At 33.1% G+C, this 16,159-nt stretch overlaps 1 protein-coding gene across 1 annotated transcript; it reads left to right on the forward strand.

Annotated features, from left to right (window-relative positions):
* Positions 1-3,117: 3,117 nt before the first annotated feature.
* On the forward strand, positions 3,118-6,232 carry LOC149259322 (uncharacterized). The gene is made up of 2 exons (XM_089375480.1): positions 3,118-5,695; positions 5,820-6,232. The coding sequence occupies exons 1-2, from the start codon at positions 3,118-3,120 to the stop codon at positions 6,230-6,232; spliced, it is 2,991 nt and encodes a 996-aa protein (XP_089231606.1).
* The last annotated feature ends 9,927 nt before the right edge of the window (positions 6,233-16,159 follow it).

Here is a 16,159-nt window from a genome sequence, read left to right on the forward strand (position 1 = left end):
ACTCAAATTTCTATAAATTTTTAAACAAATTTTTAAGCTAATTTAAACATAACAATTAGTTTTTTTTTTTCCAAAATTTATAATTCCAGTAAAACATATACACCGTTAATAAAAAAACACCACTAAAGCTCTTCCATTTAATTTTCTTAAAATTGATTTTAGATTACGATCTCCCCATGCATTTGGACGTAGAAGTAATGTTACTCATATCGACGTAAAAGCATCTCACTTGATTGCATTAAGGAAAAACCTGTTTTAGAATTTACCATCAATCACCCAGATCTGACTTCTATTATATCAAGTAGATTTGGAATTTCAATTTTTCATTGTGTTTTAATGGAAAATTTGATGATGACTTCTGTTTTTTCGTTTTTTAATAAATATTATATTTTTTATATTATTATGTAAATGTAAATTTGAATAATTAATTAAAAAAACTAACAACCTAGGAGTGTTTTTTATATAATATTTTAATAAAGGACATCTTGGGTTTAAAAACATGGGACGTCATTTAGATAATTTAAAGGTGATAAGAATTACATTTTCTTCGAAATCATAAATTTTAGGCATTTTTTTGGTGAATTAAGAAAAAATTATTTTGTTTGGGTATTTATTTGATTGTTTATGTTTATAATTTGATATTGAAAATTTCCAAACTTAATGATGTAACTAGTATAACCATATTAAAAATATTAATGTGGTTGATATCAATGAAGGTTTTATTTGTAACTTGTTGGAATAAAAATGTTATTATTAACTATTGCAACAAAAATATTATTATTAACTTTGATTTTAGTTAACTTTTAAGAATCTTAGGTCTTGATAAAAACAAAAGTGTAGAAGAGTTTCTATCCTTTACAACTAAGATATACGGAAGTTTTTCTAAAATTATGTATACTTTGAAAATTCTTAGGAAATTGGCGGGGGAGACATCAAATTTTTCTAATTTATTAAAAGTCAATGCAACCTAACAAGTCTACAAGACACTACAATTGTTGATAAATATTCTGACAAAACATATCCTGAACATATTCCATTGAGAATCAATTTAGGCCATCAATTAAAAAAAAAACAAAAGTCAACATTAAAATTTTAAAAAATCATAAATAAAAATATAGATGTAGAAGTTTTAGTTAGTAAATGAAGAGTTTTTCCTAGTCATTTTGTCAAATTTAATTCCTCTATCTTTAAACTAGTTACTAAAATTTATGACAAACAATTTGAATATTTTAATGCAAGCTGCACAATAGACAATAGCAGGAAACTTATGCCTCAACAAGAGGCGAGACTACAATTGTTGATAAATATTTTGACGAAACATATCCTAAATAGCAGGAAACTTATGCCTCAACAAGAGGCGAGACTACAATTGTTGATAAATATTTTGACGAAACATATCCTGAACATATTCCGTTGAGAATCAATTTAGGTCATCCATTAATAAATAAAAATATAGATGTAGAAGTTTTAGTTAGTAAATGAAGAGTTTTTCCTAGTCATATATCCTGAATAGCAAGAAACTTATGCCTCAACAAGAGGCGAGACTACAATTGTTGATAAATATTTTGACGAAACATATCCTGAACATATTCCGTTGAGAATCAATTTAGGCCATCCATTAATAAATAAAAATATAGATGTAGAAGTTTTAGTCAGTAAATGAAGAGTTTTTCCTAGTCATTTTATCAAATTTAATTCCTCTATCTTTAAACTAGTTACTAAAATTTATGACAAACAATTTGAATATTTTTTATCAAATTTAATTCCTCTATCTTTAAACTAGTTACTAAAATTTATGACAAACAATTTGAATATTTTAATGCAAGCCGCACAATAGACAAATATTCCGTTGAGAATCAATTTAGGCCATCCATTAATAAATAAAAATATAGATGTAGAAGTTTTAGTTAGTAAATGAAGAGTTTTTCCTAGTCATTTTATCAAATTTAATTCCTCTATCTTTAAACTAGTTACTAAAATTTACGACAAACAATTTGAATATTTTAATACTCAATGAGATTTGAACCCTCATCTCGTGGGTTTCACCCAGCAAAACTTACTGTTAAACCCCATATCACTGTATAAGCCTGGTTTATTATTATTATTTTGTTATCCAATTTTTAAGGTCACGGCCCAGCCAAACACCAAATTGGTGTATGAGACTCCTCCTTTATGAAACAAGGGGCCACCTACATGCAACGATTTCACTTAGTTTACTAAGGCATACATACTTTATCCCTCTGGTTTATAATAAATATATAGAAAATTGAGGTACAAATCTTTCAAAATATTCCATAATAAACTAAACTAAAATAAATTGTTTGATTTAATTTTTATTTATAAATTTTTTAAAATATTCGAAGTGTACAAAAAAATTGAGATAGAAATCTTAAATAATATTATCCTTTATCTTAATGGTAGATTCAAAATATTTCATAATACACCAAAACAAAATCAATTATTTAATTTAATTTTCATTTATATACAAATCTTAAATAAGATTATCCTTTATCTTAATAGATTCAAAAAAATCTATAATAAACCGAAACAAAATCGATCGTTTAATTTAACTTTTATTTATAGAATTTTTAAAATATTCCAAAATCTCCCCTCTACAGTATAGTAACCAAGAAAACATGTGTTCTGAATGTTTAAAGTAACCAAGAAAAACATGTATTCCGAATATTTAAAGTAAGCAGAAAAACATGTACTATGAATATTTAAATTTCCTTTTAAATGGGGAATTAGCTACCTCTCCCGATATATTTGGAGATTTATCTTTTCAGGGTTATTATGATAAGCAATGAAACCAGAGACTTGAAGCCAAATAGATGGAATTGCAACCCAACTACTCACACTAAAAACCAGTGACCGATTAAGAGTACCCATCAAAAGATGGCCTTACGCGTAGGGTCTATCACCAATATCTGATGCGAAACCCTTTAACAGCTACTTCACACTCTACCTGCATAATTGTCTGACTAAGTATATCAATTGTTGGCAACGATGGCCTGACATATCCATGGAGCGCTTGTTTGCAAATGTATATATCCCGCTGTGATGGACAACGGAGCTCCACGGAGAACTGGGAGGATTTGCAAGGAGAGATTAGGAAAAATGTCTGCCACGCAAATGGGAAATGCATATGGCCCTGTCTTACTACTTGGATTGTTGCTCTGCTTGCGATGCAATTGCCTGTCAGAAGAAGGCCAATTACTGTTGCAGTTCAAAGAGAGTTGGATTACTAGTGGGGCACTGGCCGATTGGAAAACTGATTCAAAAGGCAACGACCACTGTAACTGGACCGGAGTCACCTGTGATAAAAACACCATGTCTGTTGTGGGCCTGGACCTTCAAAACTTGAAAATCACTGGAACGATTACTTCTAGTATCGGTCAATTGAGTAATCTGAGGGGCTTGAACTTGTGCTTGAATTATTTTGGGGGGGATTTTCCGTCCGGACTGCTGAATTGCACCCGTTTGGTTATGTTGAATTTGTCTCAGAACGTGTTCAGTGGGCCCTTGCCGAATGAGATATATAAACTGGAGGAGCTGGTACGATTGGACCTCTCAGCCAACGATTTTTCTGGGGACATTCCTGCTGGATTCGGACGGTTACCTATGCTTGAGGTATTGCACTTGGCCTATAATCAGTTGAATGGTACTGTTCCTTTCTTCCTTGGAAATCTCTCTTCGTTGAAAAGCTTAGCACTGGACAACAACCCTCTGTCTCAAGGGGTAATCCCACCTGAACTCGGGAACTTGACAAAGTTGCAGCAGTTGTGGATGACAAATTGCAGTTTAGTAGGTGAAATTCCAGAGACATTAGGGAATATAAGAGATATAGTACACTTGGACCTCTCACGGAATCTTTTGACTGGAAGGATCCCTAACACATTGATGGCCTCTACAAACATGACACATTTATTTCTATTTATGAACAATTTATCTGGACCAATTCCAGACAATATCAACAATCTTAAGAGTCTTGTGAATTTGGATCTGTCAATCAATGAGCTAAACGGAAGCATCCCCGATGGGATTGGAGATTTGACAAATTTAGAGACAGTGCAGTTATCCAACAACACACTTTCTGGGTCTATACCCTCTGGGCTTGATAAGCTTACTAATTTAGTCCATCTCAAGCTTTTTACTAACAAGCTCACAGGACTAGTGCCCCCGGGAATTGGGATGGGTTCTAAACTTGTTGAGTTTGATGTATCAACGAATGATCTTTCGGGTCTACTTCTACAGAATGTCTGTAGAGGCAGAGTACTGGTGGCTTTTATTGTTTTTGAGAATAAGTTTAATGGCAGACTGCCTGAATTTCTAGGAAATTGCCCTAGTCTAACTAATGTCCAAGTCCAGGATAACCAGCTAAGCGGTGAGGTTCCTCTGGGATTATGGAGCTCTCCACTCCTGGTAAAATTGAGATTGACAAACAATGCTTTTCATGGCCAAATTCCTTCTCAAATCACCAAAGCAACCAATCTGTTGGCGTTGGAGATATCAAATAATCAATTCAGCGAAAGTATTCCCTCTGGCATTGGACAATTGTGGACTCTCAACAAGTTTCTGGCCAGTCACAACAATATATCAGGGACTATCCCAGTGGAACTTACTAAATTATCCTCACTGTCGTGGCTTTCTCTTGATCACAATATGTTGTATGGGGAGCTTCCAAGAACGATAATATCATGGAAAGGTCTTTCTCAGCTTAACCTTGCCAACAACCAGATCACAGGATCAATTCCTGCGTCACTTGGGCTGTTGCCTGTTCTTAACAGCCTTGACCTCTCAAACAATTTGCTTTCAGGGGAAATACCCCTTGAATTAGATAATCTCAAGTTGAGCTTTCTCAATGTGTCTGGCAACCACTTGTCTGGCTCTGTCCCTGTTGGTTACAATAATCTGGCATATGATGAAAGTTTTCTTGACAATCCAGGCCTGTGTGGAGCTGGGCCATTAAGGCTTCCTTCATGCTTCCATGCATCTGAAAATCATAGACATAGGGTATTGATTTCGGTTATTGTTGTGGCCATAGTAGTCTGCTTGATTGGTATAGGTTTCCTCTATAAGAGACACAAGATTTTCGTGCAGGTTAAAACAAGTACAGAGTCTTGGAAACTCACATCCTTTCACATGGTGGAATTTGAAGTGTCAGACATTCTGAATGGATTGACAGAATATAATGTTATTGGAAGTGGAGATGCTGGCAAAGTGTACAAGGTGACACTGGAAAATGGTAATGTTGTTGCTGTGAAAAGGATCTGGAGCAACGGGAATCCACGATCTGTCCAAGAAAAGGGATTTCAAGCAGAGATAGAGACTCTAGGAAAGATTAGGCATACCAACGTTGTAAAGCTGCTTTGCTGCATCTCTGGTTCGGATTCTAAGTTGTTAGTATATGAATTCTTGCCAAATGGTACCCTGTATGAACAGCTTCATACAGGGAAACCCTTGGATTGGCCTATTCGTTATAAGATTGCTTCTGGTGTTGCTCAGGGTTTGTACTACCTGCATCATGGTTGTTCCCCTCCAACAGTACATAGGGATATTACATCATCTAATATATTGCTGGATTCCTTATGGAACGCCCATATTGGGGATTTTGGTTTAGCTAGGACTGTGGAGAAGCTGGGTCAGGAGGATGTCATGTCAGTGGTTGCTGGATCATATGGATATATTGCCCCAGGTCAGAATCTCAACATGAACAAAGTAATGCCTATAAAAATGTGCTTGTATTAACCAAATGTGTCACTGAACCCCAAAATTCAAAACTTTAGCTGAACTGATTTAATTATTCGATATGTGTGCAGAGTATGCTTACGCTCGCAGAGTGAGTGAGAAAACTGACATATACAGCTTTGGTGTGGTCCTTCTGGAGCTTGTGACTGGAAAGCAGGCCACTGATGTAGAGTTCGGAGATGGCTCCAGCATTGTTAGGTGGGTTCGGAATCAGAATCGCATTGACATTAATAAAGTCCTGGATTCGCGAATAGCAGATTCTCATAGAGAAGAAATGATGTTCATACTAAAGCTAGCTCTGTTATGCACCAGCACGCTGCCCAGCAATAGGCCTTCTATGAGCGAAGTTGTGGAAATACTGCTTCTTGGCAGTCCACATGAACATATTAGGAAGGGAGCAGCTATCACTTTATCTCCCCGTCTCAAGAAGAAGCTCAGTGCTTTTACTTCCAAGTCTACAAATGCTCCCTCTTCTGCAGACTGAACATGTATTCCTTCCCATGGGAATACATGTGACTTGTGATTGTGAACTTCGTTTTTATTATATTACAAATATTAGGAACATTGTTCAGCGATGCTCTTTCGCTTGCTCGATTGCAGGAGCATTTGACTAATTAGTACTAGATATGACTCTATCTAAGGTTGTTTTATTAGTTTGTTTCAAACATGAGATGCATCTACCCGGGTGGAAACATTTCATCATTCTCTGCATAGAAGCAATTGTTATGCCCTGGCCCCTGAAATAAAAGAACAACATTACAGCAGAAGAGTAGGCCCATTAAGGATCTTCAGCATAGACATCAGGAGATGAGTTAAATTGATAAAAAAAAATCACAAGAATTAGAATATATAATCATTGTTCCAAGCAAAGATTACATAGCTCTACAGACAAAATATGTAATTAGAATATACAATTACTGTTCCTACCAAAGATTATATAGCACTGCAGTCAAGAAAAAAAAACCAATCCGTCATTAGAATATATAGTTATTGTTGCTATTAAAGAGTATATAATACTATAGTGGATGGTTAATCTAATTTAAAGTGACTCACGGGAATCAAATTTTGGCCTATTTAGGCCAAAGCTCTGATACCATGTTGAGGTTTGTTATTACACTAAAGTGGACAGGCATTAAGATATTTCTAAACCCTTACTAAAGTGATTAGTCCATGTGCTTGATTTTCATTAATGCAGCCATTAATGCAAAAATAAAAGTATAAGTAATGAGTGACATCATCATAGCAAGTTGGCCATTAATGCAAGAGTAAAAGTATAAGTAATGAGTGACATCATCATAGCAAGTTGCAGGTAGAGAGGTTTAGTCCCAACAAATTTTGTGGTCCGATCCCAAAAACTATATATACCTAAAAGCTGCTCCAGTCACTATTTCTTCAATTTAAAAAAAACAACTACCCTAACAGAACACTACTATAAACTGTTATTTTGATGTACAACCTTTAACATAAACAATGGCGTGCAACAGTCCTTTCAGTTGCATTTTCTTTATCAATGACTAAAGGCATTTAGCAGCCCAACTGTAAAACATGTTATGTAATGTATCTTATTTCGAGATTGTTTACCACAGAGACGATGATGATGGAATGGATGTCATACAAACTGGTCCATATATCATTGTGCTACTAATCATTGATGGATTATTGACATTGACTTCATCGAATCTCCTCCGCCATTCAAGGCAGTCATGATACTCAGAGGTATTATTATTCCAATATTGATAGTGTATTTTTAGTTTTTTAATATCTATTCGGCACCAGCACATGTTAACTAAGCGTTTGGATTTCGTATATTAGTTTTATTAATCATTAGCATCAGTTTAGTTATCTCTGTTATGGGTAGTTATTCAGACATAACTGTGTGATCTTTATTTTTCTGTTGTATAAATTTTGTGTTTTCATATGACTAACGCAATCATGTTATAGAGTTTTGCTCATTGCCCTGTTTAGAATGGTATCAGAGCCTTGGTGAAACAACTCCATGTTTGTCTCCAAGAGATTGAGAACATTGTTTGCCTCTTGAAGATCAAGTGTGACTGGAGGTCTAAGTAACATTAATGTGCAACGTTCACGTGGAGCTCATTGACGTGGAGGTCCCAACAATGGAGGGTGGACAATGTGCCCGGGTTTCAGTGGCAAAGGTGAGCAGGTCCAGCGATAACGTGGCAGAGGTGACGTGGTTTGGGTTTGGTGTTAAAAGGGGTGTTGTTTGGTTGAATACAATCCGTTGTGACCGTTCAACGTTGACAAATGTGCACAAAGTTTAGCCTCTTCTGACTGCATTTTTTTACCATAGTTTTGACCACTTAATCAGGAAAAAATTATTGGATGTGTGTGTGTTTGGTTGACAATCGCTAATTGGCTGCAAAGAATTTTGTTACATTCAAATTCTTTGTTCTAGGGTTTTTGTCATTTATTCGTAGAGGAGTTCGAAAGCTTGAACCCTTCCACCCAGGTCGTAGTGAAGACCTGAACCCCTCCACCCTGGCTACAGAGGAGTTTGAAACCCATAATTTCTTGATGCTTGCACTGGCTAACCTATCAAAACAAGGAGTTGTGTGAATTACATATTTTTTTTTTACAGTTTGCAAATAGAATTGAGGCTTTGCAACATCTTTTTTATCCAGAAAAATGAACTCTTTAATGTCTATGGGTGAACATGCTTCAAATAAGCTTTCCCCTTACTAAACACCACATCATAACCTTCTTCCTCCAATATAGCTACATAAATCAAATTTCTCTTTAGCCCAGGCACATACATTACATTTTTCAGGTGAAGATGGGAGCCTGACTCCCTCTTAAAGGTGACAGTACCAATCCCTTTGGTATTATACCTCCCATCGTCTCCAAGTTCTATATGTAATTGTAAGTCGTTCTCCTCGAGGTTGCTGAAGAACTCCTTGCTTCCTGTCATATGAAATGAGGTACCAGAATCTAAGTACCATACACTACTTTGTGCAGCACCTGCAATGCATGCAATGAGAGCGAAATCCAACTTGAATTGTGATGTGAGAGCATCACCCCTTGCTACTCCTACAAGCTTATTCCCTGATTTCTTGTGCAGACACTTGGTTGCAATGGGTCTATATTCATGGCAGTGAAAACATTTAATTTTGCTAAGGTCTTTCTTCTTGCCATGGTTCTGACTGGATTCTACCTTGCCTTGGGTTGCACTTGGCCTTCTTTCCTTTGCTTGCTAGAAAAAAAAATTCTTCATCCTCAGATTTGGATGTGATACCATCTCTAGTGTTTCTTCTGATTTCCTCCTGCACCAAATCAACCCAAAGTCTCTCCCAATCTAGTAGCTTGTCTCTTCCATTAATCAAATGCTAATAGTTGTGCTAGGATTTCAGAAGGCCAGGAGTGCTAAGCTCACAAGTTTGGATGATGGCACATTTTCTCCTACTCCTCCAAGTTCATCGCGAGCCTAAGTGAATCTAGATATGTACTAAGGAATGGTTTCATTTTTCTGCATTCTAATGCTCCTGCGTTTATCTCTCAATGCCAATTTCCTGGCGTCACTACTGCTCCAGAAAATATCTATGAGAGTTTTCCACATTGCAAAAAGAGCCTCTTTTCCATGAAAGTTTGAAACCACAAGATTTTTGATACCCTCCAGAATAATCCTCTTGGATTTTGTTGTCTTTCTTCCACTGAGCAAGTGCTTGTGCATCACATGTTGTTGGTTTTGAAATATCAGTTTGAGTATATTCCCATACTCCATTGTCATCCAAGATTGCTTCCATCCAGTCTTTCCAAGCACAAAAATCAAGGTTCCCTCCAATGCATACTCTAGCCTTAATCCATTGAAAGATATTTTTCCTGCACTGAAGAGAATCTACACCAAAAACTCTGCAAATCGAAATTTCTTTGAGAGAAGATATGGAACAAGGTTTCTATGTAGTCTTCCGTAGCTCTAATACCATGTAAAAATTTCAAGAAACTTGTTACTGCTAATGAATTTGAACTGAAATCTAGAGACAAATTTCTTTTGCAGAAAGGAAAACACACGATAGAAACACATGCAATAACATGAAACCATTAAAACACAAGGACCAAAATGATTTTAAGGGGGAACCCAATTGAGAAAACCCCATCGCTGCTTTGCATTAATTCAAATGAGAATATGGATCAATTACAATGTCTTGCTTCAATCTTGAAACACACCTTACAATGCAATTTTGATCTCCTGCTCTAACCAACATTTAGCCAAAATAGGTCTTTGTTATCCTCCTATTTCCTTGCGCATTCCTTGAGGAAATTAGCTCCTAAAAAATAGGAGAATTCCATATTTCCTTGCACAAATCCTGAAGGAATTGACCACCTGCTCAATGCAAAACTATCATACACTCAACTAGTATACAATTGATAATTACAATATTCCTTTTCCTCCACTCCGACTAGGAAATTTGAATACCATGCATGACTGGGTTTATTTTTAGTAAACTATTCAGTTAACTAAGAGATCATTGAGTTAGCAATTGTGATAACTACTCATCAGAACTCCAACTGACTCCACTAAAGACTAGAGCTCAGTTAGCTTAGATTAACTAACAATAACTCCACAAGATTTCTAAAATTTAGCAATCAACCCATGCACAACTCTACTTCTACCCTATAACTATCATGGGGTAGTTATTCAAACATAATTGTTTGGCCCTTATTTTTTTGTTGTACAAGTTCTGTGTTTTCATATGAATAAAGAAATCATGTTATGGCATTTTGTTCACTGGTCTGTCTACATTTTAACTTCAATGCGATGGAAATTTAAATTCATGCTACTCATTAAAGGGTTACTTTAACTACAATGTGATTGTTTTCGAGTTGGAATTCGGTAATAAAATTTTACATAAAATATTTGGAAAAAATAAAATATGTTAAATTACAATTTTATTAATATTTCAACCATTGTTTTTAGTAACATGAATAGTTCAATAATTTTTTATTAAAACCAATATTTCTTTTTTACATGGAAAGAACTAAAATCCTAATTTTATTTTTTTGGGTCCTGGACTAAATACACAAAACTCATGGGTGATTAAGTTTAAACATTTAAGACCAAGAATGAATACAAAGCATTTATGTACCATACGTTGGAATTTGACATTAGGTGAATCTGATCACTCGGATTAGCACTAAATTAGTATTAATTTATTTCCATCTAAACAAAAATGGAGGTTTAGAGGTAAGAGAGAATTCTTTTTTCCCTAATTGTTTATCATAGATCATGAGGTACTCCTTTCTTCTTTCCCTTTAATCCCCTCTCCTCTTGCCTTTGTGTCCCTTTTTTTTAAACTCTATTGACTTTACTTTTTTCCTCTTGTTTCCTTGTTTTGTTCTGTATTTGTTTCCCTCTCTTTTCCTCCTTTTTAATCTTCATTTTATTCCTAGTTATTCATCCCCTCATATTATGGTTTTTTTTCTCTTTCTTCCTTACATCTTTTAGAGTTATTTCATCCTACCCTATCTACAACTTATAATAAACATTATTTTAATTATTATCATATTATATCAATTTTTTAAACATATTTATTATTATTTATAATTGATAAACTACTAACCAATATCATAGAATTTATCCAAATAAATGTATTCTTATTTATTATATTATATTATACTATTATATATAATATAATATAATGATATATATTGCTTTTAATTTTTGTAATATCATTATCAAATATATTACGACTAATATAAATATATATAATTAATTTTTTAAATATAATACTAATACTATTATAGATACTAGCACAAACACATAAATATTAATATAAATATGGTTGATAAACGCTGATAGACGTATGTCAACCACATATATTATTATTTATTTATATATATTAACATTAATAATTTTATAATAAATTATTTATAATAATAATTAATAATTAATAATTATTAATCAATTATTAATTATTAATAATTAATACTAAAACCCAAAGGGATTATAAACTCAAGGGAATAATATTATAAACCTAAGGGATATAAACACTAAAATAAATATTATAAACCCTAAAATAAATATTAAAACCTAGGATTAATATCATTATCTTTATGAATGATATTATAAACCCAAAGGATTAATATTTAAAACCCAAAGGATTATAAACCCAAGGGAATAACATTAAACCCTAGGAATATATACCCTAAAATTAATAAACCCAAGGAATAAATATTGTAAACTCTAGGTTTTATGTTAAACCCCACAAATATAAACCCTATGGTTCATATTATAAAACCAAGGAATTTATATTATAAACTTAATGGATTATAAACCCAAAAGATTTATATTAAATACTAGAATTAATATTACAAAACCTATCAATAATATTATACCCTGAGAATATGAACCTTTAGATTAATAAACCTAAAAGATTGATATCATAAACCCAAAGAACTCATAAACACAATAAATAATAATAATAATAATCAACAAATAAATTAATTAATAATAATAATAGTAATTAGAAATTTTTAATTACTAAAAAATTATTTTTAATAATTAATTAATTATTATTATTAATTATTAATTAATAATAATAATTATCGATCATTATAAAGCTTGTCGTAATGATAAATCCAATTTATTTTGTTGCTTTATGGACTTTAGAAAGGCTTTCGATACGGTTCCTAGATACAACCTTTGGAATAGATTAGAAGAGCTAAAGGTTCCTCTCGAGTTGTGAGCTGCCGCTATAAGGTTATACGAGAATGTAATTGCCAAGCTAAAGAGCAATGAGGGGTGGTCGAAAGATATTAAGTGTAGCATCGGAGTTAAACAAGGTTGCCCCCTCTCCCCTACCCTATTTGGCATTTATATCGATAAGCTCGAAGGCTATTTAGAGGAAGCAGGATGTGATGGCACAATCTTAGCTGGGATAGTCATCATCCTTCTTCTCTATGCTGACGATATTGTTCTTTTGGCAAGGTGCCCATCTGATCTTGATAAGAAACTCAGGCTTCTTAAGGATTTCTGCTCTACCATGGGTATGACTGTTAACACTGACAAAACAAAAGTTATGATTATCAAATCCAAGAAGGACACTTACGCTAATTTTATGTATGACAATAATAACTTGGAGGAAGTGTATTCTTACAAGTACCTAGGAATTGATATTCATCACAAGCTCAACTGGCACCATAGCATTGAGAAAAGGATTAATGAGGGTGGAAAGCTTATTTTGGTCTTGAAAATAATTGTAAAACAACAAACCTTGTAATGTGGAATAAAAAGAAGTTCCTCTTTGAAACTTTAGTCAGTCATGTTATCTTATATGGCTGTGAGGTTTGGGGTTGCAACATCTCCAGAGAATCATGGAGAAAGATTGAGCAAATCTAGAAGCATTTTATAACTTATAACCTGAAAATTAAAAGTAATACACCCTATCCTATTCTCCTTATAGAAGAAGGTATTTCCCCTATTGAGAGCCTAGCTATGATTAGGTTTCTGTTGTACAAGCACAAACTCAATAACATAGACAATCATAGACTTCCTAAGCTAGCTTTAAATTCCAGCCAAAACCACCTAAGGCTCAATCGGGGGTGGCATAAAGACACAAGGGCCTGGTTAAACTATTGGGAGATCAACGAGAATGATGCATTGCAAAACATAGATAACATTAAAGATATTGTTACTTCTAAGTTCAAAGAAAAAATGTGGTGTGAGAAAGATTTAGTGGCTAAAAGAAAATTAAGTTATTATAAGAAGGTCATCAACCCCACCCTAGAAGATCAAAAGTATCTCTCTATTTTAACTAGCTCAAAGAAGAAAATTAATATAGCAAAGATTAGAACGAATTCTCATGAGCTCCATAGTGAAACAGGTCGTTGGGCAGTTCCTAAAACGCCATGGATGGAAAGGATCTGCCATATATGTGAGAATATGAACATTGAGGATGAAAACCACTTCCTCTTAGAGTGCCCCGCGTACAACCACATTAGATCTCAGTTTCACAATCTTTGTTACAATACTGATCTTCCTAGCCTTTTACAATGTCAAAATTATAGCGAGCTCGGGAGGTTTCTCTCCAAACTTTTTGAGCATAGGAATAAAATCTTAAATCAAAATAAATAATTTGTTTCTGTAGGTCTGATAGACCAATGTTTGGTCTTAGCGGACGTTAACCATCATCATCATCAAAATAATAATACATTATTAGTAATTAATAATTATTAATTAAAAAAAAATTAATTAGTTAATTAATAATAATAATAAATTAGTAATTAATAATTTTTAATTACTAAAAATAAAAAATAATACTAATTTTAATAATTAATTAATTATTAATAAATAATAAATAAATATTATTTTTTAATATTTAATGAAAAATAGTAATATTTTAATAATAAAAAATATTAAATATAAATTAGTAATAATTATTACTTATTATTTATTATAATTATTAATAATTAATAAATATTATAATTATTGTTTGTGAAAGGATAAATATTATAAATTAAATGGATTGATACTATAAATCATAGTGATATTGATAATAGTTAAATAAATATTAATTGTTAAAAAAATATAATTATTAATAATTAATAACAATTCATATTAAAAACCAAAAAGATTATAAACCCAAGGGAATAATTTTAAATCTGAGGATTAGTATTATAAACATAAGAGATATAAACCCTAAGATAAATATTATAAGTCCTAAAATAAATATTAAACCCTCGGATTAATATCATTAACCTTATGAATAATATTATAAACCTAAGGAAATAACATTAAACTCTAGGATGAATATTAAACCTTAGGAATATAAACCCTAAAATTAATAAACCCAACAATAAATATTGTAAACTCTAGGCTTTATGTTAAATCCTAGGAATATAAACCCTATGATCAATATTATAAACCCAAGGAATTTATATTATAAACCCAAAAGATTTATATTAAACCCTAGGATTAATATTATAAACCCTATCAATAATATTATACCCTAGGAATATGAACCCTTAGATTAATAAACCCAAGGGATTGATATCATAAACCCAAGGCTAAAAACCTAGAGCATAAATATTGTAAACCCAAGGTATATAAACCCTAAGATAATTATTATAAACCCTAAAAGGAATATGGTTGACCATGATTGATTTTCATATTAAGGTAATCTTTGTCACAATGCAATCTTGGACCATGGTTGACTATGATTGATTTTTATAATGAGAGAATATTTGTCCTAATACGACATTGGACCATTGTTGACTGTGGTTGAATATTAAACCCTAAGAATATAAACCCTATGATTAATATTATAAACCCAAGGAATTTATATTATAAACCCAAGGGATTTATATTAAATGCTAGGATTAATATTATAAACCTATCAATAATATTATACCCTAGGAATATGAACCCTTAGATTAGTAAACTCGAGGGATTGATATTATAAACCCAAGGCACTAATAAACGAAAGGGATAAATACTAAAAACCAAAAAACCCAAAGGACTAATATTGTAAACCCAAGGTATATAAACTATAAGATAAATATTAAAAACCCTAAAACAAATATGGTTGACCATGGTTGATTTTCATATTGAGACAATATTTGTCACAATGTGACGTTGGAGCATGATTGACCATGATCTATTTTCATATTAAGAGAATATTTGTGACAATGCAACATTGGACCATCGCTGACCATAGTCAACTCTAAAATATTATAAACCCTAAAATAAACATGGTCGACCTTCCTTGACCATGGTTTATTTTCATATTGATACAATCTTTGTCACAATGCGACGTTGGAACATGGTTGACCATGATTGATTTTCATATTCAGAAAATCTTTGTTAGAATGTGACTTTGGATCATCGTTGACCATGGCTGACTGTTATCGGGAAAACTAGTGTCTATACAGAGCTGCTAGTCCCACTAAGGCTGGTAGCTACCTTAGAAACAAACACACTAAAAACTACTTTTGTTTTCCTTTATGAGAAATAGATAAGAGAAGAATAAGGAGACCAACCTCTGTCTTGCGTTTGGTTCCTTGATTCCTCTCTCTTCTGGTAGGTCATTGCCACTCGCTTCCTTGTCTACCCAGCTTCAAGGAGTACCTGTAGAACCAAAACAGCATAACACTATCCAAGAACATAGATCTATTATCATAAACAATATAGGATCAGATGTACATTGACCACACAAACGCATAAATCATCAATCATACAAGAATGTGGAGGAAAACTTGAATAGATTTATTGATAATCAAGAAAGAGCAAAGAGGATTACAACCAATTGTTCTGACCCAGCATCATCCTCTCAGCAAGAAAGCCCTTCTTCACCTCATGAAAAGCTTAGATCACCCAACACTATGATATTGCACCAAGAAACCAACAACACTTCCTTACAAGATACAAAATTCTAGCCCCTGGATCTTTGGGATGAGG

This window comes from Pinus tabuliformis, chromosome 6 (assembly GCF_031772625.1).
Source record: "Pinus tabuliformis cultivar Carrire ecotype Pingquan chromosome 6, CPIR1, whole genome shotgun sequence".
Classification (NCBI taxonomy): Eukaryota; Viridiplantae; Streptophyta; class Pinopsida; order Pinales; family Pinaceae; genus Pinus; species Pinus tabuliformis.